Below are 15,165 nucleotides of genomic sequence, written 5' to 3'. Positions count from 1 at the left end.
CCCAATTAGTTTTATTAATCTCTTTCTCTTTCTCTATCTCTATCTCTATCTCTATCTCTATCTCTATCTCTATCTCTATCTCTATCTCTATCTCTATCTCTATCTCTATCTCTATCTCTATCTCTATCTCTATCTCTATCTCTATCTCTATCTCTATCTCTATCTCTAGCTCTAGCTCTAGCTCTATCTCTATCTCTATCTCTATCTCTATCTCTAGCTCTATCTCTATCTCTATCTCTATCTCTATCTCTATCTCTATCTCTATCTCTATCTCTATCTCTATCTCTATCTCTATCTCTATCTCTATCTCTATCTCTATTTCTATCCCTTTCTCTTTCTCTTTCTCTTTCTCTTTCTCTATCTCTATCTCTATCTCTATCTATCTCTAGCTCTCCCTGTCGTGTAGCTCGGCGTCTTTCTTTAATTGAGTAATTTTGGTAACCTTATCAATTTAATCTAGATCTGTAATTTTACCTCTATCTTATTGTAGACCCATCCTTACAACTTGGTGTACAAGAAGACAGTGACGTTGACGTTCCGTTTCTTCGACTACGTCATGACTGCTGTGTTTATTCTGGACCACATCGTGCACCTGTCCACTGGAGCCAACGTTGAAGAAGGTAATGTTCACATTTATAAAGTAAATCACCAGCTTTTTGGCAGTTCTTAGTTGATTTTCTTTTTGATCAATTGAAGTGGTCAATCTTGATGTTCTCTACTTTCTAATGGTTGCCTTTTTGTTTTAACAAGATTTCTCATGATATTTCTTTCTCTTCTTAGTTTATCTTACTTATCCCATTGAACGCCGTGGTGGTCACCGGTGACCGATGTTAGCGGAGGATTTGCCTTCAACAGTTTTCTATTGGCAGTCAAAGACTTATACATACTTTTTTGTTACCAGGAGTGCCCATAACGTTTGCGCAGACATCCTCCCAGCAGATGCGCAGCCACTGGTTCGTGCTGGACGTGGCGGCCACGCTGCCTATCTTCGAGTTCGTTGGTGATGGACATTTTGCAGGCATCAATAAGCTCCTCAGGCTACCAAAGGTATACCTGGACTCCTATATTTTATAAATGCCACTGTTCCTTTTCTTCTGTCTCCTTTGACAGATTTTTAGATTCGTGTAATCTTTTCTGCCTCATTGGCCGAGTGGTTGCAAGTGCGACTGCCGGGCAAGGGGTCTCGGGTTCGATTCCTGGGTCGGGCGAAGTATTACTGGGCTTTTTTCGGATTTTCGAAAATTTCTCAGTGGTAGCACGGAGTCTGGAAATGTGCCCGGTATATGGCAATAGGCTCACCACCTATTACATGGGACTTACAACATAAAATTGTGAAATGTGGGTGTACATTGGCATTATGTGCCAATAATATGCACCTCTGCCTACCCCTTCGGGGATTAAAGGCGTGACGTTACGACTACGTGTGTCCGTGTCCGTGTATGTCCGTTTTACATTACTTCTAGCTGTTCCGTGTGCTCAAGAGCTTGGAGGAGAGCTGCGTGTACCATAGCAACGTGCTTCGCTTCCTATCCTACACGTTATTGCTCCTCATTGCCTGTTACCTCATCGCTTCCATGCAACAGGCCTTCATGTGTTATCAGTAAGATTTTGTTTTATTTCTCCTGGACTCCTGGAATTCTTCAAGGAACCTTTATTATTTTACTGTCCTCACTCATCATTTTATCGTTTGTCCTTTTCACCAGGTCTGGTTATTGTCTGGTGACAAACATGACTCACCGACCATTCTGGGATCGAAAGCCACTCGACGAGGAGACAGTCCAAGAGAGGATTATATTTGGACTGTACTGGTCCATATCGATGATCAATTTTATCTGTAAGTTTATTATGATTTTTGACAGTAATTATACTGTAGAGATTCTGTCAAAAACTAAATAAATCTACTTAGATAATATGTTGGATTGAGAACAGTTATTAATTTCAGCTGTTAAAGAATGAGTTGATTTTGATAAATATATGTGTAGATGATACAAAAGTGGAGTAACAACTATTAGTTTTCTTTGTTCAGTCCACAGAGAGACATGGGGCACAGGAAACTGGGAGAACGTCATTTATACCATGGCCATCCTAGAGATTTGCGTCGTCCTACGAATCTTCATGGAGTCCGTTTACTCTGCTACTATTATGGTTACCACTGCTCTAAGGTACGTCTATAAATTATATTTTTGTATTGTTCACTTTCCTTTGAGTTAATTTAGTTTTGATTTCCGTGATCAGCATAGCTTTTTCCATCTGATGACGATGATCGAAATTGGTCTACTCAAACATGATTGTAAAACTATGAAAATTTGACTTTAAATTTAAAGAGATAAGGTTGAACTCTAATTATTGTTTTCTCCGTTATTAACAGAGAAGATTACGACTCCCGTATAGCGATAGTGAAGAGTTTCCTGATCAGGAATGAAGTGAACCCAGTACTGAGGAAACGGTTCATTGAGTATTTGCAGCTCTGTTGGTATACTGATAAGGTAAATCTTATCCCTGTTTTAAATTTCTAAGGGAAAAGCTTTAGATGTGTAAAGAGTGAAAGATAAAAAACAAATTGTATGACAAGGGTACGGACCAAGAGTCCGTGGAGAACAAATGTAAATAAACTTAAAAAACAAAAATAGTGATAGATCGAATGTACATAAAACAGTTCAACTTCTGTACTTTAGAGCCGAGTATTATAAGAAGAATCTTAGTAACAAATATGAGCAAAGCCTGAAATCGAGGCTGGTGCATCTAGAAATATTTTCTCCCTATTTTCATGAGACTTATAACGTCATTGCCGACAAGTTAGTGTTTCAGACATATCACTCATACTTTTACCTCTTCGGGAATTAAAAGGTAGGATGGTATATTTGTAATACCAACATTTACCATTATTTCCAGGCGTTCACGATGACGCATAAGAACGCGAACATATTCTACGATCTACCACCACATGTGTACCAGGATATTGTGAGCAGGAACCGCAGCAAGTACATACAGATCATACCTTTCATGAAGGTGAGTTCTACAAATTATGTATTAAGCGATGCCTTTTATAGAAGAAATACAAACGGAAGAAAACACACGTATTTTACATAATTATGTTCACAGAAATTCTGTTAAGTTTCATTTTCATTTGACATAAATCATTCGTCATTTAAAGATATGAGAAGAGGCCTTTGGCCACTTATAGGCTGTTGATATGATGATGATGATTCAAAGATACCAAGTGTTATGGTCATCCGAACTAGATCATGCCATTGAAGATCAGTGCACAGATTATCTTCTCAATTTTCTCTGTTGTCTTTCTAGTTGCTTTCAAAGGAAGATATCAGCGTGATTTCTTCTCAGGCGAAGCTGTTCTACACTTCACCCAATGAGATACTGCTCAACACTGGAGAACTCTCTAACGAGATCTATATCATCAAACAAGGATACTGCGAGGTCAGCCATTTTTGCTAGAACCTTCTTATTAGCTTTTTTTTTCAAGTTTTCTCTTTTTCTGTTCTATGAATGGGTTTTAATGACCTTAAGTACGAGGCACAAGAGATACAAGCATAGGTGCTCAGAGCTTTCTAAGGTCTTACTTATCTAATTTATTTTTGCGGACATCGCTTGGAATCATATCTAGCGTACCGTCTAGTTCAATATACTCACTACATTATCTGGTGATTAGTAACATGGTAGGATGAAATGTAGGACATCTCTGTCTTAGGAGATTATTTCTTGAATTCTATGTGTAGATCAATCTTTTGTTCAGGTTCTCGACCCTGTTACAAAGCAAAGAGTTGGAACGTTGACTACAAAGAACCACTTTGCTGTTCTGATTTGCTTGCTACGTAAGTATTTAATTATATTATTTATACTTAATTTACGTAAAAAATAAATAAAATTCTGTTTTCTTTTTCTATAGGTCTTCCAGCGTATTACACTATTCGTGCCATCACCCACGTACAAGTTCTCTGCTTGACAAGGAAAATTCTTCTAGAGACCGCTTTACAAAACCGACAAATTAAGAAGGCTCTTGAATATCTTAAGGCTACGAAAGTAAGATTACTTTTTTCATTATCATCATCAATCATCTTCCTGTATCCTTTGTTAGACGCAGTACTATCGCATAACACCTTACTGAACTTGTCTTCATCTTTTCATATCCAGCCTAATCTGTAGCTCTTCATAATATTATCCAACAAGATTATCACTTTTATTATAACATTCGTGAGATAATTATTATGTTATCGGCTTACTCGTAGCAGTACAGTACCAGCGTGACAATCGCCGTGTCGTGTGTCACGGAATGCTGCTCATAAATATGAGCCTCTAGCATGGTTTGAAACTATGTAGTGAGTTCCTCGTCAAACAGTTGCGTGAACAAGCCAATTACATAATAATTATCACTGTAGATTTAGCGGAGGATTCCTCTTCAACAGTTTTCTACTAACAGTCAAAAGCTTTATACCGTTCCTCTCTATACCAGGAGTACCACAGCGTGCAGAAGAAAATGCCCGCGTTCATGAAGTATGAACCGCCAGAGCCGACGCCGAACATGATGCGGTTCCGACTGCCTAGGAAACATGAACCAGACACCGAGTTCCTGTACCCCTTCACCAGGCTCGGATTCTTGTCTATTTTACGGTAAATTGTTACATTATGGAAGAGAAATATTGTAAAGATAGGTTAATATTTACATTAAAGCAGTGCTAGTTGAGGCAAATGAAACTAAATTTCCAATACAACCTGCAGGATTGAAAGAAGTGTCTCATGTAATAACTGGCATGTGCTATCACTGAGATTTTGATTGACTGAGCGACTTAGAAATGAAATCTGAGACCTATATTAGACCAGTATATAGCAAGAGGCTAACTCCCTATCACAAGGGACTTATAACACAAACGGTGAATATAACATAACACAAACGGTACATTGTATAGATGGCGGCATTACGTGACGTAATGTACATCTCTGCTTACCCCTTCAGGGATAAAAGGCGTGATGATGCAAATCTGAGACCATCATATCATATTAGTTTTCATCATAAAAAATGTTTTTTGTTTCATCGCTACCTCTACAATTCGACTTCTTTATGTCTGACAGCTACGTCTTCCCTCGGTACACCATTCGACCTGATGGTAAGTACCTCATCCGCTACGAGTGGTTCCGCGTGAGCTGCGCCATGTTGTCCGCGCAGCTGTTCCCGCACTACACCTACCTGGTGCTGCAGTGGCCCTGGCTCTACTACGTCACACTCTTCCTCGATATGTCCGCGTATTTCGATATGTAAGTCCTCATCATCAGCATCATCATAATCATAATTATATCAGCTTCTTTTTTATTTAACTTAGATCTCCTCCCATTATTACTTTTAGGATTGCCGGTTGTTAGCAACTTATATGCCGCGGGCTCGTGCAACATTTGCGGGGCCAATCAATTCTTTATGTTGTTGTCTCGTTAAGAAAGACTTATGAAACCGAAATCTAGACACTCTGGACAATATCGTGCAAAAATAGATGCTCCAACTTTTCTTACAGTACAAATTAATTACTACTATCTGTCTGTAGAGGTCAACGCATGCTGATTGGCTACTTCAATGAGGGAGGGATCCTGGTCTATCATCCGTCCAGCACAGCAGCCTACTACTTGAAGGGAGCTTTTCTAATGGATGTAGTGGCCTGCCTACCCTTGGAGAACTTGGAATCAGCACGAAAGGACAGCTATGGTAATGAAAGACAAAATATGATGTCATTATATTACATGTGACGTCATCCTACTTTTTTGAATTTTTGTCTGGATCCTAGATTACAGACTCCGTGTAACACCGACGAAGCAGTTCCTGATGCTGAACCGTCTCATCCAGCTCTATAGGATGCCGAGCGCCATGATGGTGCTCAAGGAACACATGTCGAGACAAGACTTACTCTTGGTGTAAGATAACATAAGATCACATCTTTAATTTGAGACAGGAAAATACCATTTTTAATGTAACTCCTAACTCCTACTTTACACCAATTGTGAGTACCACGTGAACAGGAAAGAGCCTGCAGATTTTCTTACTCTTGACGGTTAACTGTTCTGCATCTTGTAACTGATAAGATGATTAGGGCACATATTACATTTTCCGATGTTTGTAGCTAGAGATACTTCATTTAAAACTGTTTTGCTATAGGTTCCAAGCCATACCGCTATTTATGACGATGCTGAACTTGTCGACTTGCTTCATAGTCTTCTACTCCGTGAACATATTCTACTCCATAAACGATGATGGTAGCTATGATTGGTTGATAATGCCTTTTGATGACGATGGAGGATCCTGGCTGCTTTTGTTTCGTGATACCTGTGAGTTCATCTTATGTTTTGCAAATAGTATTCAGATCTATACCAATTTGTTAGTTATTGTTTACGAGATTTTTGAAGGCAGTACTATTTAACACGGCCACAATAACCGGGGTTTTACCAAGTACCACATTGTCACTGAAGAGCACAATTCGCTACAATCCGTTTACAAACAGACATACAGACAGGGCGTATAACAGCTATATACGCTACTGGTAAAGCTCAGTCTTGCAAGTACTGAACTGGTGTCCATTTTAACACTAGTTCATGATGAACACCTTTACTAATCGTGGTGACACAGTCTGATATTTTTACAATTAGGAGCCTTCATTCCTAATTTCCGTAGAAAGACTGGTCTTGGTTTGGGAGGTATTTTATTAATTGCACATTGACATGTCAGTTCGCTTCAACCTGACGGAGACACCATTGAACCTCCACGTGGGGACCTACTTCTGGGTGGTGTACGAGTGCAGCACCACCGGCTACGGAGTGTTCCAACCTAGCAACATCGAGATCATGCAGGTCCTGTTCATTGGGATCGCCTGCAGTAAGTGAACTTGGTATTTTCTTAAAGGTGGATGCCAGAGTTTCTATGAAATCTCGTCCCACTTCCAATAGCTATGTGTGTTACATCATTGGATAGGTAATTTGGAGCTGAATAAAAGTTACTATAGTGCCAAGTTCCAAATCTTAGTCCGTTCGAAGTTATTCTTCAGTTAACTAGGTAGTTTTAGTTTTATCAGGCTACTGGTAACACACATAGCTTTTGGAAAGTGGAACCAAAATTAGCATCCTCCTTTTTGGGTCTATAGCACCCATAAAAGTCTCACTCAGTAGAGCCATTCTATTTCCGCCATCGAAAACAATCGTACCTCTATAATAATGAATAATTAACAACATTTATGACCACATAGCACAATCCCATTCTCTTTCCCCTTCTAATTACATTCCTAAAACTTTCCCTGAAGTGATGAGGGACTTACCTGTATGTTTCTAATATTTTCAGGTGCAATGATAATCACGTACTATTCAGTTCAGATCATCAGTATACGTGCTAACGTCAACCAGTCTCTGGCCAGCTTCCAACAAGACATGAAGGACATTAACGTGTACTTGGCCAGGGAGAAGATTACTGGAGAACTGCAAAAGTTAGTCAATACTTTATCATCAGCCCGTTTCTTTCTATCATCACTTCTAATGTGAGACCTGGAGGTCTATCTAGTAGATCACTACGGAGCAAAGTCGAAACTACCGTCTGTATAGATATCTTTATACGCTTATGTTACTGGTGAAAGAACGAAGAAGAAAAGAGAGAATTATAAAATTCTTTTCAATGCAAGGGAAGGGACTTTAGTTACTTTAAGTTTTACTCTCATTCTTTAGGGAGACTCAACGTTACTACGAGTATAATTGGGAGAAGATGGGTGGTATCGACTATCTAGGAGTTCTGAAGCTGTGTGACCAGATCACGCTGCGGACTGATGCCATCTTGCATATTTACGGACCCACTTTTGTCAAGGTAAGTTTTCTTGGCATTTCATACAAATCAAGAAATGTGTTATGATGTCTACTTTAATCTGGGAACAATAAACGTGATTCTTCTTCTGGGTTACAGACCCTCTAGTTTGTCAAGTTATATTAAATGTTTGGCATTATGCACTATGTCCTTGCAGTGCCCAATACTGGTAAACGCAGATATATCTCTTCTCCGTATCCTGGGGCGTGCAATCCACAGCGTGTACTTCCTCCGTGACATGAAGATCATAGAGCATGATGACATGGTTTCTGACATGTACTTCGTGGACTATGGAGGAGTCGAGGTCAGGGTCGTCTCTGGAGAAAACACACAGATCGTACGACTTCCCAGGGGAAGGTAAATGGGTCTTTTGTAATTGAATGAAACTGAACAACACAATGGAACTGAAATCATAAGAAAATATATTATGATTTCAGTTCCATTGTAGTTTGTTATACATAATTCCAAATTCCGTGCTATTTCTGAGAATTTCAAAAAGTGTCCAAATCGACAGTCTCCAAGACCTTGTTTTCCATCTACTTTCATTCTGATTTTTGTAATAAATGTTGGTGCAGTATCTTTGGTAACCTGGAGACCTTGGAGGCACGTCGCAGCTCATACAACGTGGTGGCTACAGGTCGGCTGCATCTGCTGATGATCAAGACCAGTGTATTCGCCACCATAGCCAAGGATTTCCCTGAAGTCAAGGAACTTATGAACAAGTCCAAAACTGGAATCGGACAAGACAATAAGGTGATGGGGCTGATCTGTTATTTTATTTGATATAGAGGTTTTTGAATCCGAAAACACACCAATATTTTTTTTTTCTTTAGGAGAATATGAGAGGCAAATTTGCCCTAACCCTAACCAGGTATTGAAATTGAAATTATTATAGGCTAGTTACTACCAATTAATCAATAAGGCAGTAATGACCTTTAGTGGTTCGATTAGGGGAAAAAAGTTGACAGATCAGGTGATGGTAGGAGACCTTCAACACGATAAGAAGAAGGAAGGAGTGCGTTGACGACGTTTTAAGAAGGAGTACGATGAGACGTAAATAAAAGTGTCTGTTGTCAGATGTATGTCTTGGGCGGTGAAGCCATAGTGAAGATCAGGCGCACTGCCACGATGGGCAACAGGCCTCTTCGAAACAAGACCAGCATCATCAAGTACATTTATTTCCAAGAAAACGCCGTGCAGATCTATCTGATGGCAGTCTGCCTCGGCTGCATCTATTTGGACATGTTCAATGCTGGACATCAGGTATAAAGGAAGTTGCATATTTATCAGCGATTTCTTTTTAATCTAGTCGTAGAAATGATCTAAATTAAAATCTAAATGCAAATATGAGTTTTAAGGACGCGTTCTCATAATTGACAGGTATCGAATCGCATCACTACATTGACACGACTCTCGACAATACACACATACGCACGGATAGCTGCGAAATTATGACAAAATGAACTTGATACTTTGAAAGTTTGAATATTTTCTTACTTTCTTTTTTAATATTTTTATTTTGTTTAGTGCGTAGACTCAAATGTTTTGTGTTATCTGTTGTTCAATTCCGTTCAGTGCCGAGTTGGGCTCGGATTATTCGATTGGTGTCATTTTCATAGTTTTCGGAAAGTAAGCGTTCGAAATCAAAAATCAAATGGTGCCAACGCAAAACTAACTTTTTACATGCTTTTATTTAGTTTCATATCTAAAGGATGTATGTATGTGTGTTTGTTTGTATGTTTCTATGTAACCGACCTCTTCCAACTCGATTTTTACCCATTTTAAACGGACCGATTTCGTTCAAACTTTGTAGACTTATCAAGGACCGGTGGCAAATTAATACCTCGTAGAAATTAATCAAGGGTCAGGAATCCCTGACGTGGACACTTAACAGCCCAGATGAACCTGAAGAGATATGAATATACTATCTTAAGAAAAGTTGTTCAGCGTGATGAGCACATTTTAGCGCCATACGAAAATCGAGGATGTAGAATCCCTGACATGGACTCCAGCCCAGCCGAACCTGAAGAGATTTGAATATACTTTCAAGAAAAGATATTTAGCGTGATGAGCACTTTTTCGCCATATCTTTTATACTAATTATTCTCATAACAATACTAAATTTTCCGCCTACTGTTAGTATTAATATTAAAATTATTTTGTTCGGTTCATCACAAAAACATGTTTTTAAGTTTTTTTAATCTACAATGTGATAGGGGTGGGACTTCTAACCCGTTAAGGCTGAGTACTACATCTAATTTTATCGACAAAAAAAATAATATGGGGGGTTGAACCCCTAATTGAAAATATTGAAAAATTGTGATTTTTTAGGTAAAAATAATTAACAAATGATTTTTTTTCACCAAAACATTAGCCTTTAGATCTTGCGGTTTCTATATGAATCTAAGTACAAAATATTACATTTAGGTTAGGTTAATTGCAGTTATAATGGTAGAAATAATTAAATTACAATGCTATCATAGGGTGTTTAGCTATGAAAGGAAGGAATGTCATCACTCATCACCAATATCACCTTTAGTAATCCTACTTTAATTCATAATCATAACGAAACAACAATGTAAACAGAACAGACAGAGCGAATGTCAAATAATGACTTTTTGGACATAATGACACACGCACGCCAATGAGGTTTCGTTACATCTAATCACTAACGTTCAAACACGAAATCATAATTATAATATGCATTCATTATAATATATATTATAAAAAAAAATTAACTAGCAGTATGTATTAAAACCAAATTCATATTAAAATTCGTACACATTACATTAATAAATCTTTTTTTATTGAATGACTCGTTTTGTTCCTTGTGCAAGCGTACTAAGAAACGCAGAGGGTCGCGATAAATACAGGAAATAGGCCTTGGGTTTTTAAAATTCTTTTTATTTCCTAATTTTTATCCGCAAGTTTATCAGAATAATAATTAAGTAACCAAGGGTCTTATTTTCATTGCATAATTTTGATTAATTTACATTTTTTGTACATTGATGAAATTAAGTGGGGCAGGATCTGGCATGGTCATTTATATATTTATGTCGGCGCCATCTTGAACTTAGATTTTCACTTTATATTCGTTATAAGCGACCCAAAAAACCATGAAAATGACACCCAAATCTAGTCGGCGCCATCTTGGATTTTGATTTTGACTCCATATTCGCTATAAGCGACCCCAAAAACCACGAAAATGACACCCATGATGGAAAGTTGGCAAATCTAGTCGGCGCCATCTTGGATTTTGATTTTGACTCCATTTTCGCTATAAGCGACCCCAAAAACCATGAAAATGACACCCATGATGGAAAGTTGGCAAATCTTGTCGGCGCCATCTTGGATTTTGATTTTGACTCCATATTCGCTATAAGCGACCCCAAAAACCATGAAAATGACACCCATGATGGAAAGTTGGCAAATCTAGTCGGCGCCATCTTGGATTTTGATTTTGACTCCATATCCGCTATAAGCGACCCCAAAAACCATGAAAATGACACCCATGATGGAAAGTTGGCAAATCTTGTCGGCGCCATCTTGGATTTTGATTTTGACTCCATATTCGCTATAAGCGACCCCATAAACCATGAAAATGACACCCATGATGGAAAGTTGGCAAATCTAGTCGGCGCCATCTTGGATTTTGATTTTGACTCCATATTCGCTATAAGCGACCCCAAAAACCATAAAAATGACACCCATGATGAAAAGTTGGCAAATCTAGTCGGCGCCATCTTGGATTTTGATTTTGACTCCATATTCGCTATAAGCGACCCCAAAAACCATGAAAATGACACCCATGATGGAAAGTTGGCAAATCTAGTCGGCGCCATCTTGGATTTTGATTTTGACTCCATATTCGCTATAAGCGACCCCAAAAACCATAAAAATGACACCCATGATGGAAAGTTGGCAAATCTAGTCGGCGCCATCTTGGATTTTGATTTTGACTCCATATTCGCTATAAGCGACCCCAAAAACCATGAAAATGACACCCATGATGGAAAGTTGGCAAATCTTGTCGGCGCCATCTTGGATTTTGATTTTGACTACATATTCGCTATAAGCGACCCCAAAAACCACGAAAATGACACCCATGATGGAAAGTTGGCAAATCTAGTCGGCGCCATCTTGGATTTTGATTTTGACTCCATATTCGCTATAAGCGACCCCAAAAACCATGAAAATGACACCCATGTTGGAAAGTTGGTAAATCTTGTCGGCGCCATCTTGGATTTTGATTTTGACTCCATGTTCGCTATAAGCGACCCCAAAAACCATGAAAATGACACCCATGGTGGAAAGTTGGCAAATCTTGTCGGCGCCATCTTGGATTTTGATTTAACCTCATGTTCAAAATAATATAACGAAACATTCTATATTCAGTAAAGTGTTGCTCGTACAGAATGTGTAAAAAAAACATACAAACAGCCGAACATAGTACCTCCTCCTTTTTCTGAAGTCGGTAAAAATATCAAGATTGGTTTGTGAAGTATAATATCAAATATTTTGTACTCGTACAGCGATCTTTTTCAAGGCCATTTTTTGTAACAGGCGACGCAGCGTCCACCCACGACAGCGCTCGAGCGCAGACTGAAATTTCATTTGACATTTTCTATCAAATAAATCTAAATAGTAAACAAATAAAATAACCCTTATTGCTACGCTTTAAAGTTGATGTCTGACAGCAAAATAGGAGAAAAAATTAAACGGGAACTTTTACTTATTTCCGAGACAATTTGTAATATTTTCGTAATTTTTTCCTATAGTATAATTTTTGATTATGTCTGCTTCCCCGGGATATTTTTTTGAGATTCAGAATTATGCGTGTAGTAGCAGTAAAATGTTCCTAAACTCAACCCTTTTTTGTCAATTTTGTGTGAAGAGGTAAAGAAAAATCGTTTTTGCAATAATAAAATATAACTTTTTTCACATTACAAATCAATATTTTTGGAGATAAAGAAGTGATCTATCTATTGTAATTGTTAGTTATGTTCAGTTAAGTTTCTTTTGGTCGTAATATGTACTGAAAAATAGCTTATTTACGTCAGATTTGAGAACGCGTCCTTAATAGCTGTTGATTAATACTGTTATCTTTCTGGTTCACCAAAATTAAGCTGTATTTAGTGTCAGACATTATGAAACAGGTCCTTGTTCCACCTTGTACGAGGCGAGAGCTAGTGTAAGACTCTTACTGACTAGAACCCACCCCGTTCCTACTCTTTCTTTTCGAGACAGAGTCCTGATAACCTACTAGGTAGTCCGCAGCTCCGGTGCTTAGTCTGAAGTTTTGTTCACAGATCAACAGCACCTGGATGTTAGCTACGCTCTACGCACTGGACCTGGCATTCTTTTTGAAGATATTCACACAACACTCCTTGCCGTTCCTCGTTCCCAATAAAAATATCAAGAAGATGATGTTGCCTATTAGAAAGATGTAAGAAAAATATTACAGTCGTCCTTCTTTGTGGTCCAAATGGAGATGATCCTTTAGACATTTCATCTTCTTTTGTTTGCCTTTCACCTATTACTCTAGGTTTATCTCCTACTTTTATGTAAAATAAATGTTTTTTCTTTTCTTATTTTCTTCCTATCACGATTCATACCACTTATTGTACAACTTCTGCCTTTCCCCCTATACATGAAAGGAACACGTAAGCGTGACAATATACCGTTTTCGTGCAGGTACTTCAAGCTAGAATTCAAATACGATTGCATATCCGTACTTCCTATAGAGTTCTTCAGCTTTGCCATCGCTGACAATAACGTGAAGTGGATGGTGTTCTCCTGGCTACGTCTGAATCGGACATTTAGAATAGTAAGCTCTTTATTTTACTCGACTTGATTTTATTTTTTCAGAATCTGGCTCGTATTGAGGTCAGCTTATACAGACTGCTCACGAGTTTAAGTTTGTTTTTATATTCCCTATTGCTTGATAGACAGATATAAAGATCGTAGGAAATAATTCTATTCAAGTAGCTTCCACCTGGATCTGTAAGTCATTTGGAGAGGGAGGCTTATAAATACTCACTGGAATGATACTAATGATAATATGATGATGATGATGATAAAACAAAAGTCAAAGTTAAAAGTCAAAGAATTTATTTCAATTAATCCTAAATTAGGCACTTTTGAAATGTCAAATTGAATTGTCCGTCAGTCTGTCTGTCCGTTAAGCTAGATGCTCGTTCCAAAGTCTAGCTTCGAATGGAGAAGAACGAGCAAGAAACTTCATATTTGTCATTAAGAAAGCTATTTCCTCATCAGGCAACAGTCCACAAATGCATAAAGCGTCGCAAGGAGAGCATCACGGCGAATCTGACGGTGACGACGATAGTGGCGGTGGTGATCTGGTTCACGCTGTTCGTGCACGCCACCGCCTGTCTCTGGCACTTCATCGGCATGATGGAAGACTCCGTCCAAGCTAAATCTTCGTGGATGTATATGAGTATGACCTCTTTTCATTCCGGACTAAGTTATTTGGACCTGGCTTTTATCTCCTTAGGGGTAGGCAGAGGTGCACATAACGGTACTTAATGCCGCTTACCGTACCATTTGATTATAAGTCCCATGTAATAGGGAGCCTATTGCCATATACTGGGCACAATTCCAAACTCCGTGTTACTACTGAGAAATTTTCGAAAAACCGAAAAAATGCCCAGTAATACGTTAAATTTCTTTCGATTGTCTCTCTTATTGTTATGAGCCTACAGTATACATTATTATGTGCAGATTGCGTACTTCATTGCGTACAAATGAAAATACTTCTCCAGTCAACAGTCAATAAAAGTTTTATAACATGTTTGTTTTATTCAGATTCGGGTGAAAGCCACTGCGACAACCACTACATTTGTTCTCTCTACTTCGTGATCACGACATTCACACAAAATGGAGTGGGAGACATCATACCCAAGAAACTATCGGAGGTATTTATTGATTTCCAAATTAGCAGCAGCATTACTTATGTGTTCTCCGTTTTCTAACTAAAACAAAAAATCCATTTTTCAATTCCTTTTGTCATCTTATCACAAATATAATAACGACGATAACGACTGTACATAACAATTGCTTAATTGTGGGAGAGCCATGCTTCGACACGAATGGGCCGGCTCGACCGGGGTGATACCACAGCCTCACAGAAAACAGACGTGAAACAAAGCTTGCGTTGTGTTTCTTATGTGTGTGAATGAGGTTACCGGAGGCCCAATTTGCCCTTCCCAATCTTCCCCATCCCCATTCCCGAACAACAACCCTTAAATTCCTAACTCCTAAAAAGCCGGTAACGCACTTGTAAAGCCTCTGGTGTCCATGGGCGGCGG

The 15,165-nt window shown here is 38.5% G+C and overlaps 1 protein-coding gene across 1 annotated transcript in view; it reads left to right on the top strand.

Moving 5' to 3' along the window:
• Positions 1-15,165, top strand: part of LOC118273281 (uncharacterized) — a 30,744-nt gene that overhangs the window by 5,246 nt on the left and 10,333 nt on the right. The window contains exons 13-37 of the mRNA XM_035590180.2: positions 491-620; positions 902-1,047; positions 1,464-1,600; positions 1,704-1,834; positions 2,027-2,162; positions 2,369-2,486; positions 2,893-3,009; positions 3,304-3,435; positions 3,752-3,830; positions 3,905-4,038; positions 4,469-4,626; positions 5,086-5,268; positions 5,550-5,707; positions 5,787-5,913; positions 6,155-6,324; positions 6,722-6,868; positions 7,328-7,469; positions 7,705-7,840; positions 7,995-8,194; positions 8,413-8,590; positions 8,915-9,100; positions 13,147-13,283; positions 13,532-13,664; positions 14,114-14,294; positions 14,663-14,772. Of these exons, the coding sequence (XP_035446073.2) occupies positions 491-620; positions 902-1,047; positions 1,464-1,600; positions 1,704-1,834; positions 2,027-2,162; positions 2,369-2,486; positions 2,893-3,009; positions 3,304-3,435; positions 3,752-3,830; positions 3,905-4,038; positions 4,469-4,626; positions 5,086-5,268; positions 5,550-5,707; positions 5,787-5,913; positions 6,155-6,324; positions 6,722-6,868; positions 7,328-7,469; positions 7,705-7,840; positions 7,995-8,194; positions 8,413-8,590; positions 8,915-9,100; positions 13,147-13,283; positions 13,532-13,664; positions 14,114-14,294; positions 14,663-14,772 (3,606 nt within the window). The remainder of the gene's footprint in view (positions 1-490; positions 621-901; positions 1,048-1,463; positions 1,601-1,703; positions 1,835-2,026; positions 2,163-2,368; positions 2,487-2,892; positions 3,010-3,303; positions 3,436-3,751; positions 3,831-3,904; positions 4,039-4,468; positions 4,627-5,085; positions 5,269-5,549; positions 5,708-5,786; positions 5,914-6,154; positions 6,325-6,721; positions 6,869-7,327; positions 7,470-7,704; positions 7,841-7,994; positions 8,195-8,412; positions 8,591-8,914; positions 9,101-13,146; positions 13,284-13,531; positions 13,665-14,113; positions 14,295-14,662; positions 14,773-15,165) is intronic.

This window comes from Spodoptera frugiperda, chromosome 1, assembly GCF_023101765.2.
Source record: "Spodoptera frugiperda isolate SF20-4 chromosome 1, AGI-APGP_CSIRO_Sfru_2.0, whole genome shotgun sequence".
Taxonomy (NCBI): domain Eukaryota; kingdom Metazoa; phylum Arthropoda; class Insecta; order Lepidoptera; family Noctuidae; genus Spodoptera; species Spodoptera frugiperda.
Note: the sequence above shows the minus strand (reverse complement) of the source record. Positions and strands in the feature narration are given on the sequence as shown.